This window comes from Accipiter gentilis, chromosome 18 (genome assembly GCF_929443795.1).
Source record: "Accipiter gentilis chromosome 18, bAccGen1.1, whole genome shotgun sequence".
Lineage (NCBI taxonomy): Eukaryota > Metazoa > Chordata > Aves > Accipitriformes > Accipitridae > Astur > Astur gentilis.
The window spans coordinates 13,261,219-13,286,610 of NC_064897.1; the positions used below are offsets into that span (position 1 = coordinate 13,261,219).

At 38.9% G+C, this 25,392-nt stretch overlaps 1 protein-coding gene across 1 annotated transcript in view; it reads right to left on the reverse strand.

Annotated features, from left to right (window-relative positions):
* Window positions 1-25,392, reverse strand: part of PIK3C2G (phosphatidylinositol-4-phosphate 3-kinase catalytic subunit type 2 gamma) — a 209,969-nt gene that overhangs the window by 72,938 nt on the left and 111,639 nt on the right. The window contains exons 18-23 of the mRNA XM_049821675.1: window positions 12,132-12,312; window positions 10,676-10,783; window positions 8,258-8,350; window positions 5,936-6,065; window positions 3,685-3,821; window positions 796-965 (exon numbers count right to left, since the gene is read on the reverse strand). Coding sequence (XP_049677632.1) covers window positions 796-965; window positions 3,685-3,821; window positions 5,936-6,065; window positions 8,258-8,350; window positions 10,676-10,783; window positions 12,132-12,312 — 819 coding nt within the window. The remainder of the gene's footprint in view (window positions 1-795; window positions 966-3,684; window positions 3,822-5,935; window positions 6,066-8,257; window positions 8,351-10,675; window positions 10,784-12,131; window positions 12,313-25,392) is intronic.

Here is a 25,392-nt window from a genome sequence, read left to right on the forward strand (position 1 = left end):
GAGCTCATCTTGTCAGCATTAGGGAACCTTTATCCATTCTCTACTCTGCTATAACAGGTTCTTTGTGTTTTGCACATACTGGTATTATCTTACCTATTCTTATTCCATCCCAATTCATTCCTCCATAGTATGTTCACATTAGGAACTAGAATACATGATCACACTATTTTATTTATCTTTGTCATGGGATAGTTACATCATAGATAGATAGAAACACAGAAAAATCACAGTCTTTTTTAGGTAAAATCAGATATTTGCAAAACAGCACCTGAGTTCAGTGTGGTTAGATATAGAACTTAAAAGATAATGAAAAAGTTTGCAATTTTACCCACAGAGTCATAATGTAATTATGCTCCATGTCTATGTGGAAAATTTGGTTTCTTCTCTGAATATGGGAAGAAAGTGGTCAATTAGATACATCTATGGTTTTGGATCCATTATAGGATCACTCCTCTGTTAGAAGAAAACAATGGACATCAGAATTCCTTTGGCATAGGCCAGGCTGCTATTCTGGACACTACTAAACAGCATCTTTCAAATCTCTGATCAAACAGGGATTTAGATTATTTTTTTTTTAGACTGAAAGGGGATCCCCAACAACTCCTTTTAATTCCTTTCCCAGTAATTCCTATACTTTTGAGAGGTTTTGTGAACAACAAAAAGATGTTGTTTTGGAAAATTCAGGAAGAAAAAAAAGCATGATCTCATTTGTGTTTTTTCCATGGGAGTTGATAAGGCTGTGAAATTTCAGATCATTGTTTAAAGTTTACTATATGCGTCACTATAGATACTAACCTTCTTATGCTTCCAAATGTCTGTGCGTGACCTAAAAATCTTCCAAAATCTATGTGGAACATGTGTCCAGCATTTGTCAGCATTATGTTGTCACTGTGTCGATCACAGACTCCCAGAATGAAGGTAACAACACACCAACCAGCGCAGGAATAAAAGAAATTCCTTATTGCCTAGTTAGTAAAACAAAAGCACTTATTAGAAATATACAGGCATATTTGTTTGTGACGCTAACAATAAAAGCAAACATTGGAGTTCTACAAATGCTACGCATGCTGCTAAAATTTTAACAGACAGGTGTTTGTAGGAACGGTACTCAAGTAATACACAAACTTCAAAATTACAATGCAAGAACAATTTTGTGCATGAGGTTTTCATCTTGTGTTTTACAGATACTCGGAATTCTATGGAAAACTTCTAAGGTGAAATGTACCTAGGGAAAGCAAGCTTCTTGGCATGAAGCTGACATTTTCTGTTCAATAGCCTGCAGGTATATTGTAAAAACAATTGTTTGCAAATTAGTTGGAAATCCACAAATTTAACCATTTACTTTGTAAAGAAAGTATGTTATTTTTCACCCACTGTACTGTTCTGTACCTACACCGGTCTTTTTTCTCCAGAACTCAGTTGCTTTTCTCAAATCCTAATAAATCAAGTCTTGCAATATTCCAACCCAAAGAATTAAACCCCATTTTACAGAAATGAACTGAAACAAAGAAAGGCTAAATTGTTTTCTGCTCATAGTATCTGTGAATCTGAATAGACTATGGGATCAAACCTAGCATTGTGCAGAGAGACCCAAGAGAGTGATTAAATGAAAAACAAGTCTAGCAGTCATGTTTAATGTAACATCCTCCTCTGATGCTCTTTCACGTGGTGGAGATGTGTACTTTCATGGTCAGTCTGCTTCGTGTAAGTAGACCGGCTCATTCAGATCTATCTCATGAATCTCTTTACAATATCACATTGTGGCATCACTCGTAGCCAAAAACGTGCCCATGGCAGACGTAGGAAAATGTACAAGCTAATGACCTGCTCACCAGGCACTCATGGGTGGATTCCAAGTTTTCTGCTAACTTCAGTGGGGAGTATTTAACAACTGAGACTTATCCTAGTATAAGAATCTACCCAATCTCTTTAACTACACACATATTCAGTGTCCTCTTTGAAAGGAGAGTTATTCCTGAGTCAGATGATGATCACTCTTCTCCCCCAAAGCATAAGGAATAGTTTTTGTCTTTTTTTAATCTTACCTACTACAGTTTAAGAATTGAAAATGCAGTTCTTACTCAGAAGTTTTAATCTTTCATGAATCTAAATCACAATGCAATTAATTTATATAGAAACCCAAGAAATCCGAACCTGTGACCTTTATGTTTTTGGACAAAACCTATATTAACCAAGGTAAATCATTATTTAGGCATTCAAGTTTTCCCTGTAGATGCAGGGTGCCACCCGCAATGGCTGATATGGATGACAGCACTGTGCAAGACTTGTGTGACAGCACAAGAGTTGGCTGAATTTTATGTATAACTGTACTACTTACTCATTTTGATGACCTTGGATAAAACACCTAAGCTTTCTGTGATCTTGTTCACTCAACTGTAACATGAGGATATTAAAGCTTATTCTGCATTAGTTTTTTGACCACCTGACATACAGTATTGTATGAGTAAAAAATTATTAAGGAGTAAAGAAAGAGAAAAGTTCATTCGCCATTGAATGCAAAGTGAATGCATAGTAGTAATTTAATGCATGCCCTATGCAATCAGATCTGACTGCATTTTATATGTTTAAAAAATTGAAAGAAAATGGGTAGGAATTGGTTTTAGAATATTCCACATCAATGGTACGTTTAACAAACTGCAGCAGCAGCAAGGAAACAGGTTTTCAATAACTAATAGTATCTCACTTTTCAATCAAAATGTTGGCTGCATTTCTACCATAATACTGTAAACATACAAACTTGCAAAAAAAAAACAACCCCAAAACCCACCTATACAGACTGTTCCTGTTTAATTGAATCAAGATGATATACTAGGAATTCAAGTGTTCTTACTGAAAATGTGGATGAACAAATGCCTATGGAATAATTATAAAATTACTAAAGTTTATCAAACATATTTATGCTATACATCTACTAATGAACTCTTATAAAGCACTTCATTTTCAGAGTGGTAAACACAGAAAGCTCCCCTTTAAATTTAAAATTTTGGCTACTAATCTACTGTGGGCACAGAGTAGGGTTCTAAAAATTGTCCCAGCAACACAAACTTTAAAGTTTTTCATGGGCCTCAGAACATACTCAGCCAACAAAGAATTAATAGAAAGAGTTCCTTGGGAAACTTCTGCTTCTATAAACAAAATTTCCATTTTTTTGGCTCATGCATAATGTCTAGTTTCATAAAATCAGATGCATTATGTGGGATCCCACAACGTGATATGAAAAGCACGATCTTATGCACCGTATGACGAGGTAGTTTTGCTAAAACAGCTTTCTAAAACTATGGGTATTGACATGGTCATTTCCAAATGCAGGAAATCTGCCGAGACTTTGTATGGTTTATATAAAATAAAGTATTTAGAGAGATGACTTAAAAAAAATGGTTTTGAGTTCAATACTTAATTTCTACTTCAGCTTCTCTTCACTTTACTACTACATTTCAAAACATCTCTATGACACATTTTCATAGAAAAAGTATTACAATGCACCTGCTCCAAAGCAGTATCTCCTTAGAAAGAGACTGGCATTTAAGTCAATTCCCTGGCTTCTATGCATGTGACTTGTTTGTCTTGCATCTGAATCATTTGTGTTTGATGCTTACTGCCATTTGGTTTCTTTTTTCCCATGGTAAAACATGAAATGTATAATAAGCTTCATTATGATGTTACCTCTTGGTAACTTGATTCCAGAGGATGGTGATGACGGAACCATTTTTTAATTGTGTTTTCTTTCAATGGTCCTATCAGTCCAGACTCCCTGTGGATCTTCGCTAGTGTGATAGCATCTGGCACCATCTGTACCAATCCTAATCAGATAGATAAGAGTTCACATGAAAAACTTTCAACTTTAGAAAGATACAAAGATCATCAATGCATATTGCCTGTTGTTGGATCATTCCATACAGAAAAAAAAGTATGCTTAAAAGCTTATGAAATAATGAATGCAATAAAAAATATAGATCAGGATTATTATTTTTTTTTCTTTCTCTTTGGAAACAAAAAACCAGAGGACACTTAGCAAAAAGTGGCAGTTCTGCGAATGAGAAATAAAAACACCAATAACAATATTGTGGACATAACTGCCTTAAGGTACCAACAAGGCCAACCATTTAACGAGATTCAAAGTGGGTAGAATATGTACAAAACCAATAAAAATCTGTAAAAAATAGGATCAGATATTTACTATGAAACATTGAGTTATTTCATATGTGTTTATTCTCTAGAATGCTACACAAATTTTTCTGCAGTATGTGATGCTAATCACAGCTGGGAGAAAGGATACTAGATGGTACAGAAATTAGTCTGATCCAATATGACATAAATTGGGACTTTGAAGAGCAGAGAGAAGCCAAGCATTTTGCAATGCTTCACTTGACTCCTCTGTCTCAACTGCATGCACTTAATTCCTTTTTTTGGAACCAAGACCAGGCTTGCCAGCCTTCTGTCCCTGTCCCCATGTGTGGTCCCCTGGCAAGTCATCCTGCAACTCTGCATTAGGAAGGACTTCCTCTAACGATTTCACTTGGTGACAGGCTCCTCTACTATACCATGCTTGGAAAGTGGCATTCTACCATTGCTTTATCTGCTTTTCACGTTTCTGAGAAAAGTGATTTCCATGTTCCCAGGACTATGAAATTATCACCTCTCTTATCTCCCTTGTGTGGAAAAAGTGGCCCACGGAGCAAGTCATTAGCCTAGGATTAGAAGACCTGGGTACACAAGTCTATTTAAGCACATGTCCTGTACAACCACAGGCATGTCACTTGGTCCTCTTATCCTTAATCATTAACTGTAAATCAATTATATTAACACTTCTGTAGTTCATAAGGAAAGACCTTGTGAGCAAAATCTGTCAGACAGAGGTTTGCTGCTGCTGTAGTACTGAAAGGAAGAGACTGTCAGGCAGAGAATATTATTTGCAGATGATCCTTTTATCTTTCTTGGCAAAAAGCAAATTAAATGTTAGTATATAAGAGAGACTAGAACATTATGTTCAGAAATAGTATTCTTGCATTATTTGCCTTTGAAGCAGAAGCCTTCAAGCTTTGACTCCCATCTCTACAAAGAAGGGAGGAGTCTTTTTTCAGGTCACCTTAACCACCCACCATATGTGTGAACTCACCTATACTTTCTCCTAGTTCCTTCAGATCATTCAACCTCCCTCATTTTCTCTTTGTGGCTCAGAAAGCAATGATTATTTTAATATTTTTGGTACAACAGGTAATCTTGATACACCAGTCTTCTATTTGCGCAAGGATTATTTTCAGTAAAAGGTTTGGAGAGTCAGTAAAAACTAGTAAGCTTATTGCTGTCAGTAAATTTCTTTAGCAACCAATTGGTATCCCTGCTACAGCTCTGCTATAACAACCATAAAAGAGAGAAATAAAGCTTTCAGATGAGTCAGGCCTGCCCTAAGCAGCATAAATCGCAAAAGTAATGTTTCAAAATCAACAATGCAAAGCTGTCATCACCTGTCTACAGGTACTTTCTATAGCCACATGCATCTAGGTTCCTTTAAGCATCTATGCAGGATCACACTGGATTAAAACTTTAGTAGCTATGGTCAATTTTCTCCAAAGCCCTCTTTTTGATGTGTGAAGTTACATTTAAGAATTTGGTGCAAGCTGACGGTGTTAAGGCTTTTGGAAAATTCTAGTCTAAATTGCTACAAAATTCAATGAGTTTGGTTATATTTCTCCTGGAGAGGCAGAATGAATAAATAAATTGAACATTCAGGAGCAGGCAAGTATACATTTCAGGACTCAAGTAACTGAAATTCTGAGCATTTCTTTTTTCTTTAAGGGGAAAGATAAATAAGACATCCATGAAAATAAAAGTTAAAGAGACGATTTTTGTATACTGCTGTTTACATGAAATATGAATAATGTAATATAGCTAACTTTTATAATCTAAAACTGACCTTGGCCTTTTCCTGTAGATAAACACCTATAAATTATCATTTGCATATCCATTCCCTCTTGGAGCCAAATACTGTCCATCACTCGAATAAGTTGCAGAACCAGCATATCTTGACGAAGATCATCGCCTATCTGTGAAAATTGCACAAGAAATTCAGGATTGTCCTTCAATATCAGACAGAAATAACTTCCTATTTCATTTGGACTTTTCCCCAACCACAATAGCTTAATTAATTTTACAGTAAATCCCTCTTGTTTTTCTTCAAAGTTGCTACTTATCTTTATGTGTCAGAAGAGGACAGAGTAGATGGCACACACAGACAGAAACGGTTTTGGCAGCCAGTGAGATGGTAACAAATGCTCCCTGATTAACTGTAGCCTTTCTGCTTATTATTCCTATGTAATTATTAGAGTTTGAAAATTTAATCCGGAGGTAGGATCCTAATATAGTTACATTTTAAAGTCTGCCTAATGCTATATACCTTTTCACAAATGACAGTGTTTGTCTAATGTTAAGCTTCACAACTTGGTATTTGCAGCAAGCTGAAGGGGAATTTTATCATGAATTTATATTTTACCCATGACATGATTCATATTCAGTTTCAAACAGGGATGCAGTGTTGACTGCTCTCCCCATGGAGTCGGTCAAACAATAATCTTAGTGAAATGGGGCTTTAATTGTAGCCACAAGAAGTAATGAAAAGATTATTTTCAACCACGGCTGAGTAAATGGCCTGTGAAAACAAAAGCCCTGCTTTTTTTTGTTTCCCCCCTACCCACCCCATCTAAAATACATGTCACTTTTACTGGTATTTTTAAGTGTTTTATTCTTTTATTACGTTCTTTTTATATAAGCGTTCCAATCTACAGACATTTGCTGCCATGAAATGAGTACTTGAGGAGACATAAACTCATCTTTAAAAAAAAATAATCCAAATCTATTTTTCTTTCATTTAAAGGTAATCTTGACTCCAATTAATTCTTAGTACCTAAACCTGCAAAAAATCTTATTCCCTTCACTTACCTTCCCTCCTTCCCTCACATAAACAGTCAGTAGACGATTTCGTATGATATCAGCGCTTATCATTTTATGTATGCATTGTCCATCATGAATAAACAATAGAACTATCGTACAAGTAAAAGATACTTTAACACAACAGTTTGCTGACAGGAGAAGGTGATGCCAGCTGTAATACTTCTACAGCCACTGAACAGTTGATTGTTGGTTGTACATTACTGGGCAGGGAAAACACTGTCTAGGTAGAACCAGCACAAATGTTTAAATGCCCTGTGAGCAGCCATTTGCTCAAGTTGGTCATGTAAATAGGAACCTGTCTATTTAACATTGATTCTCAGATGAAATAACGTAAGAACTGGTTTTCTGAATGTTCAGAAAAACATAACATTGCTAGCCTCCTCCTAACAAGCCTAGAAAGCATACTTCTATTCCCAAGAATCACAGGTGCTCTAAAGGTCAATTTAATTCAAGACAGCCTAGAAATCTTCTTTTTTTTTTTTTTTTTTTTTTTTTTAAAAAAAATATCAATTTTTTAGACTTCTGGTTTGGAAAATGATACTGCAAAAGATCTAGGAATGATGTCTTCGCAACACGGGCCATTTTGTATACATCAGCCATTTTATGAACTTCAGTGTTCTTCTCCAAAACCACTATCTACTTTATGCAAGACTTTTGCTCTCTTGAAAGAGAAGCAACTTTTGTGGATGGACACAGCACTGTCCTGAACTCTGAAGCTTTTCTAGGTGACAACTGGAAAATAAACCAGAGTTTATTTTCAGAGTCAGTTCCTCCAAGTAACTCCAATGAGACAGAGCTCCTCTACTGTCCCCTCCGCCTCCCTCTTCCTCAGCCCATTCCCCTCCACTGGCTGATAGGGGCAGAATTAGTTCTGTGTAGCAAATGCAGCCTCTAACACTCCAGTATTTTGATTTGTTAGAGACATATGGACAACGTTAATGGATTCCGTCATTCTGAACTATCGCTTCTCTGAGACTTACCTTCTGACTTCAGTGTGGTAAATAAACTAGATCTAAAACACAAAATAATATTTTAGCCTGGTTGTCTCCACTGAGAAAAAAAAAAATTGCAAGAAGTCATTTGATTCTCTACCGATCAAAAAGTTGATACTTCAGTGCATTGCATCAACATATCCCATTAAAATTTCTAGTGTCAAAAATAATTGGGAAAAGTGAACAGCAGAGCCAAATCAAACATTCTCACGCTCAAGGTTTAAAACATAAATTAGTTGAATTTCAAATCAACATTTTCCATACAAAAGGAACTGAGGATTAGAGGAAGAACATACCTTAAAAATAACATTGATGTTTCCACCAGGACCATTTGCATTGATGAAGGAGATTTTTAATGGAAAAGCGTTGGACGTAAAATATGAACATGACTTCAGGGAAAAAAAGATGAGAGAAGAACAACAGTGTCACATATACAAACCATCAGGCTAATACAATACTTCCAAAAAAGTACCATCTTTAAATACTGCTCTGTGGCACTGATAAAAAAATAAATAATTCTTGATATTATTGACTGTTTAATTGGGTTAGGAAAATGAGAAATTCTTTTTCCCAGAGAGTTTGTTTCACTCAATAATCAGATTATATAAATGGATAATACTTTCCGTACTAATTGTTTTTCATTTTCACCCAGGCCTATTAACGATGAACTTTGGCTGGGATGAGTGGATGAAGTACATAAGACTGATCTAATGAGAATCTGTAAAGCATTGAAAAGCCTTTGGTCCTGTTGTTTTCTAAACAAAAAAAACCCAAAACAAACAAACAAACAAACAAAACCAAAACCAAACCCTAATCATACAATCTTTATGGAAGCAAAGAACCTAATAATTTCTTTGGTGATTTCACTGTGGCTGAGGATACAGAAAATTCTGAAAATCATAATCTATTTTATGTGGAATTTATCCTAATTAAATGTAAACTCTGACTTCTCATGCCCCATAGCTCCTTCCACCTGAAGACCTCAAAGGGCTTCAAAAAGCATTAATGAGCCACGGACTGCAAACCCTGTGTGAGTTAGGGTGGTATTATTACCATCATTAAAAAAAAAGGGGGGGGAGGGAACCCACTGAAAAAAAACAACCAAAGACAATGGTAAGTTAATGGCCTGGTTTCTAGAAATAACGAGCACCCCACAGGAGCTACTGATGTCCTTACCGGGTGAAGTGCAATGGAGGCTAATTTGAACAAAAACACTGCTAGACACAGCGCTCACTTGCTTTTCATCTAAATATCTCAAAGCATGGTACAAGCATACAAATATTGTCTTAGCCACATCGTACCTCTGCGATGTGCAATAGTTATTATTGATGATGAAATCCTGACCCCCTATGGAATTTTGCCAATTGAAATGTCTCAGTAAGTGCTTGAAAGGTTGCTGTGAGATAATGCATTACTAACAGAGCTGGAAGCAGCACTTGCTATGAGTAAAATCAATAGATGACACCAAAATGAATTAAATTTAGGTAATTATAAGCACTTAAAAATTCTAATTTGCATGATTATACTGACATACAGTTCAATCAAGAAGCTGCATATATTTATAGCAAGATAATGGCCTATAATGATACAAGAAAAATGAAAGAAAAAAAAAAAAAAAAAAGATCTCTTTTCAGTTACTTATATTTAAACATTTTGTATCTGTCCAGCCAAGTTGGTGCAGTATAAATAGCATGACCGTATGGTGAGATACCTTCCCATTAGTCATTATTTCCAAAAAGCCTGAAAGCAGTGAGAAGCAGCAGGCTTCAAATTCTTCTGACTTATATCATCCACAATTGGCCCAAGCCTGCAGGGTGCTGGAAGACCTCTGTTCTCAGCAAGATCAAGGCTGAATAGCAATTATTTGGAGAATCACAGGTCAAAGGCAACTGAAGGGATCAGCACCTCTTAGAATCAGGTCCACTGTGGATAATGAGCCAGAGAACAAAAATAGAGCACAAATTGCTGTAATTAGGTAGCTGTAACTGGTAATATACATGGGTGTTCAGGTTTGTTTTCTCTTGCTGCTGGATATCTTTTCCTTCTCCAGAGATGGAACAGCTTATTCCTGGCATAATATTGTTTATGAAAACATTTCTAAACAATGAATAACTGAATCTTAGAACCGTGATCAAAGTCAAGTCGAGTAACACTAAAGAGCATTGTTGTTTCATTTATTTTTAAGTAATTTTTAATAGGGTTCATAGACACAGGTATGTTACTGTGAATATTTAATACACTAGCAATTGTCAGTCATGTGCCTAGTGTCACCTCAGCAAAAAGAGAATTAGTCCTAGACCTTTGGCTGCTCCCATACGTGATGAAGACAAAACCTGCCACCAAAAGCTACCTGGGCAGGATGGTAACAAGGTCTCAGCTCCAGGGAAGCCAGGTGCCCTTGCCGATCCCAAGGCCACGGCAGGGCATCTGAGCTGGGAGCCGGCTGCTCGGAGTTTGACATCTCTGCTGTCGCAGCTGCGGAAGGTGAGACGTGCACGGAACGCCCACCCCACCAGTCCCCTTCACCTCTGCCTCCAACAAAGGCCCCTAGTTCAAAGGGGATTAGGCTAGATGTCAGTTTACCAGATGACTCGTGCTTAATACCGGTAAGATTATTTCCCAGTCAATGCAGCCATTCACTCCCTCTCCCCCTTTACGCGAATACAAACGCCAAACAAAATTAAAACGTAATCCGTTGCACGAACTAGACTTACGTCTGCCTCTATGCCTTGGACCACAAGCGCGGGATTCAGGGGAAGCCGGCAAACCTTTACCTCCTGGAAGAACTGCTGAAGTCTGTTGAGTTCCACCTTTAACACCTCCTGCAACATGTGAATCATGGCAACATGAAAGAACATAACAGCAGCTTTTAAGCCGTTGACTGTCTTTCTACATTTTCAACAAGCAGTACAATTTCTGGAGCGAGTAGCATCCATGTAACCTTATAACAGCTAATGAGGTCACACTGAGGTGCAATTATTAAAAATAAGAACTGTGATTTTACTGTACCTTCATGCTTTTTCTGCCTAGATGCACTACCAGTTCATGCTGTCACATAGGTTCAGATTCAGTACCCTTCATTAGGGGCTCATTAGCCTTGCACCTGCTCTGCTGCATCTTGTGTCTTTTTTGCCTTGCTGGACAACTTCACAATTTGTAGCTTGTTGCCTCAACACTGTGATCTCCCTTACCTAACTATAGGTGTCTTAACTGCAAGGTTTGGGAGTTTCTCAGTATTGCAGTAACTGCAGCCTTCAGATTAATCTCTAAAATCTGAATTATGCATCAATAATGTATAATGTATCATGTGTCACTACTATTTCTTTTTCTTTACATGGATTTTTCTCTTTGCAAATATTTTTGTCTTTTTACTCCCATGTTTGCTTTGCTGCTCTTGGTACCAACACTGAGTGTTTTCTGAAAAATCATTTGAGAATCTTTGAAACCTTAATAAGGCAAAAAGAATTCATGTTAACCAGCAGTGGCAGGTATATTTTTATTTGGCTTTCTGGTCTGTCTTACTGAGATCTCAGCAAGAAGCAGATTTACACATCAGGTAAGTAGCAACAGCTATCTTGGAAAATTAACAGTTTTGAGTTGGAAATGTACCTATGCAATATAAAAGCTGCACCTGCTGGAGAAGATGACAGCAAGTCTTCTACTGCCAGGAACACATCTCTGCAGATCTGAGTTCAGTATTAATTGCTGAATGCTGTATTTAAGATATTAAGTACAGTCCACTCTGGTTGGCTTTGCTAAGAAATTAGCATGTTCAGCCTGTCAAGGACAACTCTTCGCAAAATTTTCAAGAAACACTGCAGCTCTACAGGAGTCAAATGGTTTTGGTTGAGGCACTGAATGTGAGTGTTCTTTTCAGGAAAATGTTAATCAGCTTTGTTACCATTATTTCTAACTGCCTCCAAGTCTGGCTGAGAAGCCATTGATGAAGGAATTTAAATGGCTTAAGAGATCTGCTGACCTCAAGAATAACAGTGAGGAGAGTTGTCCCATTAAATACATATGTTTTACTTGTTTTCAGAGCAGCACAAAATTTTAGTCAAATCTTGGGTTTATTTATGTAAAGGGCATTATAGGAAGGAAGTGTCACTTCAGAAAAAATAAAATTACCTGAAGAAACTTAGATGGAAAGGGAAGTGATTTTTAACAAACCTTTTTTTTTGGGTCACTGGCAGCTTTTACTTTCTTGGCCATGTCTTCGAGAATTCTGATAAGTTTCCCTTCCTTAGAAAACTCATTGTTCAGGGTTTTTCCAGCACAGAATTGGAGAGCAGCCAGTAGTTTCTGATACCAGATTCTGAAATGAACTTCATTCTGTGCATTCTTCAACAGCCTGAAGGAAGGAAGGGAAAAAAAAATCTGTGTATCTAAAACTGATTTTTATTTTATATCACCTCTAGCAGGAACAATAAATGGACTCCAGACTAATCTGTGTTTGGTGACTTTGGGCAGCAGAAAATGTGTCATATAGTTTAACCCCAGCCAGCAACTAAGCACCATGCAGCCACTCACTCATTTCCCCTTCACGCAGTGGGAAGGGGGAGAGAATCGGAAGGGAAGAGGTAAAACTTATGGGTTGAGATAAGAACAGTTTACTAGAACAGAAAGGAAGAAACTAATAATAACAACAATAATAAAATGACAGTAATAATAAAATAATTGGAATATACAAAATAAGTGATGCACAATGCAATCACTCACCACTCACCGACCAATGCCCCCAGTTAGTTCCCAAGCAGTGATCCCCCCAGGCCAACTCCCCCCAAGTTTATATACTGGGCTTGATGTCACAGGTATGGAATACCCCTTTGGCCAGTTTGGGTCAGCTGCCCTGGCTGTGTCCCCTCCCAACTTCTTGTGCCCCTCCAGCCTTCTGGTTGGCTGGGCATGAGAAGCTGAAAAATCCTTGACTTAGTCTAAACACTACTTAGACAACTGAAAACATCAGTGTGTTATCAATGTTATTCTCATACAGAATCCAAGACATAGCACTATACCAGCTACTAGGAAGAAAATTAACTTTATCCCAGCCAAATCCAGGACAATTTGTTGGCAGTACTCAAGTCCCAATTGATAGCTAATGAGATTCCATGTTGAATCAATAGGATTGATTTATTGATCAATCATAGGAACCTATGATTTCTTCTTGTCATACATAGTGCAGTGCCTGTATTGCTGCTTATTTTTGCAAGAAGTTTACAAATTGAAAGTTGTATTTTTTGAAGTCCAGTCTTAAATATATATCCTGAAATCTATTCTTTTTTTTTCTCCTGCCAGTACACTTACACATCCAAGCACATCTTTCAGCTAGGAGGTACGTTTAGAGACCATTTAACCTCAGATGTATCATCAGTGTTAAAAACTTTCACTATTTTAAGTTGAGGAGACACTTCTGAAATTGGCCAAAAAGAGTGAAATGAGCCCATTTTATTCCTTTCTTCACTGGTAAGTGTTGGTCTAGAGCAAAAACTCAGCTCTTAGTTCTACTGAAGTTTGTAAAAGCTTTGGAACTGGAGTTATTACCAACATAAAAGTCAGAAATAAACCTAGAAACACAATTTTTTAATTTTTTTTTTTCATGTTCACCATGCATTCTTCTCTAATTACACATTTATTTGGGCCAGGAAAGCTGTGGAGTTTAGTAGGGTTTTTTTAGTTAATGGAATTAATCACTGGGAAATTTTTTCCTTATGTGGGCCAGAGGTTTTGTACACATTTGATTTATTTTTATTAGCGTAGGTGGAATCACCAGCTTTATATTACTACTAACACCCTACCCATCGCCTGGGATTTCCCTTTGCCTGTAGGACTGATGAACTGTTGTTTGCTTTTGTCTGAACTTTCCTCCCTACTACTTCATCCTTAAGAACATCTCAAACCTTAAATTCCTTATAAATGTCTGAATCTTAATGCAGTTTCCCATACCTCAGGAGGTTAGTCAAACCCGGCAAATAATGCTAGTTTTCACAGGACAGAAATCAGAGAAGCTGTTGACTTTCAAGGCACATCACACATGAATATGTCACATAACAAAAAGCAAGAACAAGATATATATCAAGCACTGATATTTAAAAGTAAAAAAAAAAAAAATCATAATTCCTATAGACGATTCAACTCCTTCAAATCATATATAAAGCATTACAATATTGCTACCACAGACCATGCATCTCTTGGTGATGAGGGATTCTTGTCATCTTTTATAAGGCAATGATCCTTCTAGGTCCTCTTTTCCTATGTAATTCAATGCAGAATAACATCACCTACTGGTTTCTGAAAAGCCTTTCCAGTTACACAAAACCTCTGAACATCTAAGGGTTTATAAGTACTGAAAATCTTAAAAGAATGTGTGGTGTTTCTATCAGAAATGCCTAGGCATGAAAGGGAAGAGATATGAGAAGTTTATCATCAGCACTCTCTGGAGCAGATTGAAATGACATTTCTTTCTGTAGACTAGTGAAAACAAATAATTACTTTTTGTATCAGAAAGAAATACAAATTGTCATTGCAGTGCCTGGTGGAAGGCAAACCCCAGCACATAAAGACAACTGCATTCTTATTCCGAACCCTCCACAAAATGAAGAAGGCTGAGAGCACATGCATTTGGCGGATAAACTAATGGTGGTAGATAAACTAATTCTCCCAGATTTCAAGCATACTAAGTCCAAGATTCCACAGGATGGGATTCATTTGCTTAAATGTAGATACCTCGTGCCATTTCAGGTGTCCTACGAAATCTTATTTGGCCTCCAGCTGCTGCCTTGGAAGGGCATGGGTCCACTAGAGGCAATACCTCATGTGTGCCACTCCCATGCAGATGCCCTGTGCTGTCTAAAACAGCCTATGTTTAGGGTACTGAATCACACTCTGCAGTGGCCTTTTTAAGATCAGTTGTAGGCAAACAAGGTGATTTAAAACAAAAACATACTCTGTCCACTTCAACAAAAAGTCAGGAACAGGGTTGGTGATTATTTTTTAAGCAAAAGCATTACTGGCACAATCCAAACTGCCACATGGGCAGGAATTTTAGTGTACTGAAGCATTGCCCAGCTCAGTCCAGCTAAAGGGCTTACATTTCTCTTGGAGCACAGTCAGAATGAACTTGTTCACTTCTGCCCTGCAAAGACAAGTGCACCTAAGAAAAGAAGACATCACTGTGATACCCATTTTGAACTGACCAGGTTATGTTGGTGCAGAATCTTCTGTCTGCACTTCGGCTTGCATTGGAATCGGCTCCTAAGCATCTAAATCATATTTGTTCACCTACTCCGTTTTTAATGGTACATATTTAGGGAATCCAGAAAGGCTACCTTTTCATGAGATGTCCTTTTACTCCTCTCAGATACACAGAATATTAAAACAACTTTTATTTCCCTAAAATGAAAGGCTTAAGATTTCACATGAAGGAAGCAAAAGTGCAAAACCAAAATGTTTTCCTATTTTAAACAGAGCTACTCCCTGCATAAGGCAGATCAACTTAGAAGATCCATTTTTTGATTATTCTTATGGCCGAGTGTTCACAGACAATAAGCTTATATACACATACAATACAAAGATTTCTTTTCAACCTGAGAAAGATTATGGGCCAGATTCAGATAGCTTACGTCTACGTGAGGACAGAGGATATATAGAGGCTGAAGCCTCTCACATGTGCTTCTTGAGCCCAGTCCATGGGGAAAGTTGAGGCAGTCATCATGATCTCACTGGTAAAATCCATTTCCATACCAGCCGCAGCACAGCACACACTGCGCAGTCTGAACCCACATGGCAGCTTTTGACAGGGCACGTGCTACCCCAGCAGCCCCACGAGGGACTCGGGGCTCTGCACTCAAAACGCGTCTAGCAACTGCGGTACAGCCAGCGCAACTTCCTTCTGCCTGCCCACGGGGGTAGGTATGCTTTTAAAAGCCTCCAGACCTTAATTTGCAAAATAATTTGAATTAACTGGGTCTGACTTTTATATTCATTTTATAAAAGCAGTCCCAAGGAGGATAAAAAGGATAGCTTTTAATGTGATGACTCACTGTAGGCTTTGCTGAAATGTTTATTCAACAACTGAACAAATATGCTGTTGTAATTCTGTCTTCCCAGTTTCCTGGCACACACATCTCCAGTCTGCCATTACGAGAACTCAGCAGAGATAGGAATGTCTGCAACTTCTGAGGCTGCAGGATAGAGAAATGCTAAAGACACTAATGAAATTTTCAAGTTAGAACAGGATGCCTAGCTGTGACAGAGGAAGACAAAATTGGAATGATATAAAACTCAAGGCTGCCAGTAAGGGAGTATGTGAAGTTGGTTTTGCGGTGGGGTTTTTTTATTTTTTTTTTTTTCCCCTGACAATTTTCACAGGATTCTGCAAGACAGAACTCAATATAAAATTCTGGCTTTATGCCAGGCCTAGAGAGAGAGGATCTTCCTCCTAACAGCAGGGAGACTTCCTCTCTCTTCAAGCTTCTCTGATTTGGGACAAACACCCTCATTCTCAGCAAGGCCTGGGGAATTCAGACACTGTCCCAAGGTCGCTTTTGTGAAATAGCACAACAGGAGTGGAAACAGAAGGATGCTGACCTGACATTTAGCAATGAAGCAAACTAGACTGCCTCTGCATAGCAGCAGTCAGAGGGTCAAAGTCAGATTCTGGAGTGCCCTGAAGGATGCCCCTGACTTCTGCAAGCAGCTGCTTCTCTTCCTTTCTGCATTCACCCACTCCATGCCTGCAAGGTGGCTCCAACCCCATGTTCTGGTACTTGCAGCTGCGGAAGTTTGTGTATCTCTTTTCTGGGTACACAAACACAAGTGTGCTGGAGAGATTTTTGCCATAGGGCAGAAGGGAAGGTGGGATTGAATCAGACTGAGTTGGCTGCTCTGTCAGAGAAGGAGACACAGGGCTAAAACCAGCAGCTATGGAGAAAAAGGAAATCTAAAAAAAAAAAAAAAAAAGGGGGGGGGGGAGGGGAAATAAGAAAAGGAAGGAAGGAATGAGATTGGATGGATCTTGGTACCAAGACAAGTGAGCTGGCCTTGTTCTCCTATGGTGTGGGGAGAGAGGAAACCTGGTGCTCTAAAGGCCTCACAGCAGACTCTCTGAGTTGGATTTGGCAGACAAGTGAAAGAGTGAGGCTGCTCAGACAACTGCTGCTTGAACGTCTGTTCCTCGTCTCCTTCAGAAAGGGGAGCAGGGTGAACCAGAAAGTAATGCCTGACAGGGCAGATTAGCTTGCAGGTAGCCTGTTAAACCACATTGTAGCAAAAGAAACACAAGAAAAGGCCAGGATCTCCGGTATCTTATTGCAGGTTTAACCCCTACCTGCTATGAAAGAGCAAGATACAGTCTGACTGGGTTATTTACACGTGGTGTCAGAGTAGTGACCCTAGTTAATTAATTTCCAAGTGATGTCTGGTATTTATTACACAAAAGCTGTGCCTACCAGCACACACACTGCGTACTCTTTGCTTAAGGTGTTTTGAATTCAGAGACACACCATGAAAATGAGGTGCCTTAGGGTTTTAAGGTGAGTGCTGAGGTACTTACTGTCATTGGTCAATCTTTGGTAAACTTGACCAAGGAAACCAGTATGCTTTGTTGTGAAGGTATACTTCATGCTTTTATTTCTGTTTCACTAAGCTGGAGGCAGGACAAGTCACAGAAGAAAACATTAGTACAAGACTGTTGCTCTTTATAGCAATAACTGTTTTAAAAGGATTCTCCACAGCCCTTTGTATCAAAGATTAGCACACAAACACACTTCTCTACCACTGCACAGCCTCCATGTCTGTCCGAGGTTGCCATCCATCTTGATTTTCACTAGACATCCTGCAACATTTCTAAGCTGTCCTTTGGGCTTTATTGCGCCATGGAGCTGTGGCACACACACGAAGCATATGACTGATTTCATTTTTGACTCCTTGAAAAAATCATTTTACTGTTTGCATTGGTAGACACAAGAAGAAGGGGTGGTTTGCCAGTGGGGTTGCATTTGGGCTTTGCTGCTTCTTAAGTCCCACTTGCAAGTGACCTGCAGCCACAAGGATGAGAGAGATGACAAAAATGTGCAGCTACATATTGATACCTCCATCTAGCCTGTGATGGGCCACGAGGCTGAGTGAGCAACCGCTGCTATTCATTACTCAGTTGCAAGTAAAAGCTTTCTTAGTATTTTCTTTTATCTCCCCAAGGTTACCCTGGACAAGGTTTTTACCTCCCTGGCACTGATAACGGGAATAATCTGTTTGACAGAGATATCAATATAGCAAGTACTGCACAACACTGTGAGCTCCAGTGAATTCCAGATTCTGGAATAAATAGTAAAATACCAAGTACCTCTCGTCCTCCATCCCCTACGCCCACAACTCCCCTTACTCCTCTGCAGAGCACAGCCAAGTCTGCAGAACTCATCTTTTTCACTTCCTAGCTGGTCTGCTCAGGCATGGCCTCTTTAGACACAGCCAAACTCCAAGGCAGCAGAGTGCCAAGCTGACAAATATGACTGTGGCTTTTCGGATCTCTTTGCCAGTGCCTAGGATGGATGACTGAACTTCTTGAAGCTCGCAGAAACGTGTCTGGAGGATGGCAGCTATTGCTTCAGAGAACAGAAAGGAACACTTGCACTTGTTGCAATGTAATCTCTGTTCCCAGCCTCCTTCACAGCCTTAGCGAGATAAGCCTTCACTGGACAGCAAAATTTAATTTCATTAACCTCGCTGGAAAGCATTAAAGAGCCTCTGTTCTCATGGTCCTTTGTTATTCAGGAGAAACATACAGGCTATGTCTGTCAAATTCCTTTAAAAAATAGATACAGGATGATACCTCCCTTTTTAAACTAACCTCACATTCTAGAAAAGTGTGATTTACTACTCCAAGTCAGAAAGGAAACCGCAGAAAACAGCAGCACCGTTCTGCGTAGCCCTATTGGGGCGTGGCAATCAACAAAGCAACAGACGTCAAAACAAACCAACAACTGAGAAGCACAAAATGCCCAACATGTTGAGAACAATGCAATTTCTGCAGGGGAGAGTGGGGAGCAACGACAGTTAGGCAGAAGGATGAATGTACAATAAAGATGGAAGGGACATCGCAGTTCTCCCAAGTGACTGTAGTACTGAGCATTTTCTATAGTTTAACAGAAACACAGTGCGAGGCCATCCACTTGACTGGAAGGACCAAGACTGAACTCTCTTTCACTGTTCCTTTCTTTGACCAAGTACGAAGCCAGCAGAAAGGGAGAGGCACAAGAGGGCTGGTGCAACTCTGCCTCATCTGCCAACCTTTCTTCTCTTCTTTCTATTCTAGAACAAGAAGAGAACGGAAGTTTACATTTCTTGAGTAGACTGAATGAAGCATGGTACAATATTTTCTCTGAATCTTTCTAACCAAGCAAGTCTTCAGGATGGAAAAGCAGCAGCTGTTCAGCTTGCAGCACCTGTCTGCTTCTGGCTCTTCACACCTCGCACATAAGAAACCTGCGGTCTTTTTCACCTGCTGCTTCTCATAGAACAGAGCTGCTTTTATGGACTCATTCTTCAAAGCATTACCCTTGAACGGAAAATACCTCTGCTTAAAGAGAAATTTTGTTTTAAAAGGCCACGTGATACATTTGCTTTCATTTTTCTGATTCTTTTTTTATAACATAACTTAGAACAGATGTCTAACATGTTGGTCTCCCTTAGACAACAAAAACTGTTGCAGACTTATTATAAAGTATGCTGGTTAGACTTGAGAAGCACATTCTATGGGAGCCAAGGGATTAGTTGCCATTACGTGCTAATCTCCTCTCAAAGATCTTTATGAACAAGGCAACACAAATTGCATCCAGATAAATCACTCGATCCAGTAGATTCAATCAACCCAGTTCTCCCCACTCCTGCTGAATGCCTTAACTGTGGGATGCATGTCCTGCTGACTCACAAAAAATGAGCAGATCAGTGAAAACAAATGCTATGCTACACTACGCAAGTAAGTTGCCAAACTCTGCTAAGGTTGCCTAGCAGAAAAATATTATATTTGATACGTAATATGGTTAGTTGCACACACTTCTGTATTAAGAAAATAATCCCTAGATACAGCTGGTTTTGTCTGGAGAAGAAGGATCATTTAACTCGAAAAAGAAATGTAGCAAGAATTAATAGGAGAGTATAATGGTGCACAGGTACCACTATCACTACTGGATAGTAGATGCTACCTGGTCTAAAGTAACGATCACCCTCAGAACCTATCTTCTCCAATTTGTTGGATGGACACATTAATGTCAATACAAGTGCTACAAGAATCACCTAGTAAAAAGAAGTGCTAACAGTGTCTGTCTCTTTCTGCTCCAGTTTTTTAAAAAAAACCAACCCAAACCAAACCAAAGAACCGTTAGCAAAGTTGCTCTCTTTCTAGTCCACTCCTCTTCATTGGGTGGGGTCTGCAAGCAGCAGAGGACCAATTTATTAACACACTATCATGAACACAAAAAGTACCTGCACCAGAACACCAGCATAACAAAACTAGTGGTTGTTTCCAACAACATCTATATACAACAGTGCTGACCTTGGATAACTTCAGAATCTGTGAGTCAGGGTTCACAGTCCACCACAGATCCCACTCTAATAACGTGTCAATCCAAAGCTAAAGAAATTAAATGTCTTCACCCCAAAGTGTCGTTAATACTGAGAGTGACTTAAGCTCAGGCTTGCAACAATAGGTCTAACTGTTCTCAACTATTAATAGAAAAAGTACCACTGTCTCAATAAAGAGAATGATTAACTTTGCTCTCTAAAACCTGTATTCCTAATTAAAAAAAAAAAAAAAAAAAAAAAAACCTGCTTACCAAATGTATTGCATTTAATATCTGCATGAAGATTATTAATGGGGCAGTATTATTTTGCACTCAAAGAGAAACATGTCATTCAGCTCTGGCATTAATTTTGAAAAGACTAGCTCCATCTTTGCCAGTGCTTTCTTCACGTGACTAGGTACATCCCTGTCTGCACTTGTTTCAAAATTGCAGATTTTGTCCTCAGAACAAATGCCATATTGTTATCAGAATTTCATGCAGTATCTTACTTAGACCAGAATCAGCAAGCCTGAAAGCTACCAACCATCTATCTTGGTAATAGCTTAGAGTAAATTTGTGGCACAGGAACTGAAACGCACCATTCATTCCAGGCATAACAGAAATTGTTGTGTCCTTCCCAGTGGGTAACTGCATTGGAAGCTTGCAATGAATGGGATTAGATTGGATAATCACCACTAAAATAACAGACCCAATGGCTTTAATGGGATGATGTCCAAATATGCCAGCAATTAATTGGATACAGGAGGGGACTAAGCTACTCTACTTTCAAACCATGTAAAGAAAACACAAAATTAATCCAAGTTCAAGCAGTCCACTAGAGCCAGTGGAGTTGCTAAGCTTTGTATTGTACCTGGATTTAGGCCACAGTTACCACAGCAATACATTGAGGAGAATCTGAAAATGTTTTTCTTCATCTGCCTATTGTTTGGGTAGTTCATGTCTACCAAAATGGCTTTGGATGGCTTCTGTAGCTTCTAGTTAGCTTCACAGCTGGAACAAAAAATCCCTCATGACACCATAAAACAAAATGTATGACACAGAGCTAATTCTGTATGGTTCTGCATGCACTGAACAATCCAGATTTACACAAAACCGCAAAATTAGACCTGAGCTACACTGCAACACTCTGGTTAACTTCACTTTAAAATGTCGTATGTCGTATGCACTCGTTTGGGTTTGGTTTGGGGGGGGGGAGAGTGTTTGTTTTTTTACTTTTTTAACATACTAATACAGAAGTAGCTTCAGGGAGAAAACTGAAATTGTCTTTCTACAAGGTCATTACAGCTTTTGGCTGCTCATATTAGGAGCAGTTCCAGATTTTATTCATACATTCTGAGTCAGATCTGTACTTTATAATCCTAGAGTTTTCAGATTATCATTCTTATGACTCACTCTGGGCATGGGGAGGGAGGGGTTTGGTTTTTGGGAGGGAATAGGATGAGAGTGACATTGTTTTGCAAATATTATGTCATTCAAAAGAATTTATTCTGCAGAGCAGTAGATCTTGAGATGGGCTGTTAATTTTCCTATTCGCTCTGCACTCAGTTACAAGAATTTGCTTTGTTTAACAATGTCTACAGTCAAAGCTGTTATCTTTCAAGTAGAGTCTCAGGTTTTTACAGACAAGGTGCTCAGACGCCAACAGCAGAGGAAGGAAGAATCAGATTTGATGCATTGCAAATACATGTGGAGTTAATGTTTCTTTTAAGTCAGCACCGCTTCTACCTTGCTGGAAGAACCTGCCTATATCCATCGTGTCTTGAGTGCAGGTAATTCAGGTACAAGAACTAGGATCCTGATCCCACATTACTTCCTGACGTGTCAGTCTCTTCTGGTTCTTTACTTTCATCTGGACATCTCTGCTCTAGCTAGTGGCCCTGCTTATCTTCTTTTCCCAATATCTAACAAAAGGAACTTTTTTCAGATCACTGCCTGCACAGGAAAAGGGAGGTATAATGAGCCTTCAGCAGGTACTGCTTTAGGTGTTTCAGCAGTGACGGTACCTCAGTGTAATTACAAGGTTGCAAAACACTGTTTTCAGTGGACCTCTCATATCTCACATGGTATGCTTTCTGTAAGACAGTGAGTCTTCTTTTTCTGGCAATTTGCCATGTGGCACCTCAACAAAGGTGCCAACAACAAAGACTGCATGGATCAGGTGGGCAAGATCACAGCAACTTGCAACCTTTGTGCAGGTGTGTGTGTGACTGTCAAAAGAACAACTTTGAGAGAACCTCCATAGCTCAAATAAAGTAGCGTCACGAAGACTTACGGTCATTTACACTTCAAAAATAACTAACAAAACTAATTTGTTTTCAGGGAACAGAAGAGAGAGAATCAAACTTTACAATAGGGAAGTCTCTAGAGTCCCAATAACACTTTTTCATCTTTTTATGATTCTGACTCTTCTAAGGGAGAAATCTCTTCAGACTGCAGCTCTCCTTATGCATAAGGCTACTCTGCAGTCTTCTTCAAACAATATGATACTTACCATATTTTCATTTAATTAAAGGAAAGAAGACCATGAGAGACAGCTCTTGTCAGCTCATTCCTGTCAGTGGCAGGACACAACAACAAGCATTTACATTGTGAAGAGGAGTGTTTCCATTATCTTCATAGCCCTTCTTTCTAAGCCTGTTTTCTTTCTTTCTCTCTGGTTTTTGTTTTCTTCCCCTTTTGTTGGTCTCTGTTCATTCTTTGTTCCCCCCTATATATAACAATAGTATCTTTTGCAAGGGTCGGAGAGGAGAGCAGATCAGAGAAGGAAATATCTTTAGATTTCTCCTTTTTAAATACTGGTCTGGTTCTGATCTTCCTTCCATTTCACTGCATTACTGCCACCAAATATTGGCTTTGTAAAAAGAGAAGTGGGAATTTGAAGTTAAGCTCATGTACCAAGGAAGCTTGCTCTAAGATATTAGTAAGAGAAAAGTTCTCTTTTTCAGTTGGCCCAAGGGTATTTTCCTAGTCGACAGCTGGCCTAGTTACCATGGAAAACAGAACAGCTGGAGGGTAGGCACAGCAGGAAAGTGAGGCATAGACCTATGTGAAATTGGGTTGGCTTAGTTTGCCGAGGCTTTCTGAAATTAATCTCTCATTTCAGACAGCTCTTTCATTGCTGGGTAGTAGACATTAAGTCTCATCAAGGTTTACAAGTCCATCTTAGCTCTGCTAAGACATGTCCAAGTGTGGGACCAGATCTGAATAAACTTTTGAATACACTAAATTCCCTTTTAATGAACCCCTAACCATGAAGGTGTTACTTCTTAAGCTTTTATCAAGAAAATCTTACATGACTCTCTTTAGGTCAAACCATACAGTCTTGGGGTTAAAATTAATAGATTTTACCGTCAGAAGAATTTAAGGCAGATATAAGAATGAAAATCCATCTTGAATTCCTGATTTTACTTGCTGGGTGACTTTGGCAACTTTAACATTTCTATGCTTTTGTTTTCCTTTTCAAAAGAGCAAAGGATTATTTACCTTCTCATAGGATGCTGTGTTTGTTGGTAAGCTGCTTTTATGCCACAGAGGTAAATGCTATGGCAAATAGGTCTGCTTAATAACATTGCCACCTCCTTCCCATGTGATACTCATATAGCCAACATTTTTCAATCATATAGGAGAAAAGAGCAGCCCCAGGCATTTTTTCACTCATGAGAAAAGCACAACTAAGATTTAGTTGTTGTGATAAAAAGTTCAGCTCTAGTTCCAAGATCACAATCACATTTGTGGAAGTATTATTGCAGTAAGCAGATGTCATATCTCCATATGTCCTGAGTCAGGTAAAGAGGGGAGCATGCTCTCCAGGGGCCGTTACTGCATTGGCAGAATAAATATAGATCAGCCATCTGACACAAAATGCTACTGGGACTTTGAAACTCACTGGCTCTGCTATAGGTATCCTTCTTGCACTCAAAGTGCTGTCCTTACGCTCAGTTCACGTGAGGGTGCAGCTGGATAGCGGACTGAGAGGCAGAAATCATACCTTTCCTACTCTCTCTAACCGTACACGTGCTCACTCATTTTTAATTGCATGAATACTCCTGAATCAACCACATTTGTCCTTAAACGTGTACTCTGCTGAGTGAGCAAAAATATGTGTGTGCCAAAAATTAATATGGATAAGTGCCATATTATTTCTCCCAGCAAAGCGGCGGCAGTACTCGCAGGGCGGCAGCCATCGGCGAGCCTTGCCAAGCCAGGCAAATTACTGTTTAAACCTCCTTTAAATTGCTGTTTAAAAACCTCCTGATGATACAGCAGGGCAATAGCTGAAGACTGCATGTGTCAGCTTTAAATTGATGCAAAAAATTATATTAAAGTGCACTGTTATTTAAGTGACTTTCCATTTTCATACCATGACCAAGCAATGTACTTCTGAGTGACACACAGAACAAAGCACTGACAATTGCAAGAATATTTGCTGCCGTGGCTGCTTAAATTCATTTCAACTAACTGCCCTATCAACAAAAACACATACGTGAGATCTGTGGGTTATGAAAGTCACTCAAAAGCTGGCTAAGCAGTACCATTAGAAATGTTTAATTAATAAAAATGCTTCTCCTGGTAGAAATCATTACATACAATGGAATGACATTGTGGAGAAGGTTAAGTAGAAGAATAAATACTGACTTCTAATACCAGACTCAACAACGGAAATGCTACAGGTCAAAGCAGAAATTAGCTGAGCTAAGTAAGCAGAGTTTTATCAGCCGTCATTATGCCAAGCCCTAAAGAAGCATTGAAATCCTGTTTACTGTCTGACCTCCTCTGTGCCCAGTGCTCACAGGGTAATTATTACAGATAGTGATGCCCTATTTCCCGGACAGAACCCCACTTCCCTTGTTGATGTA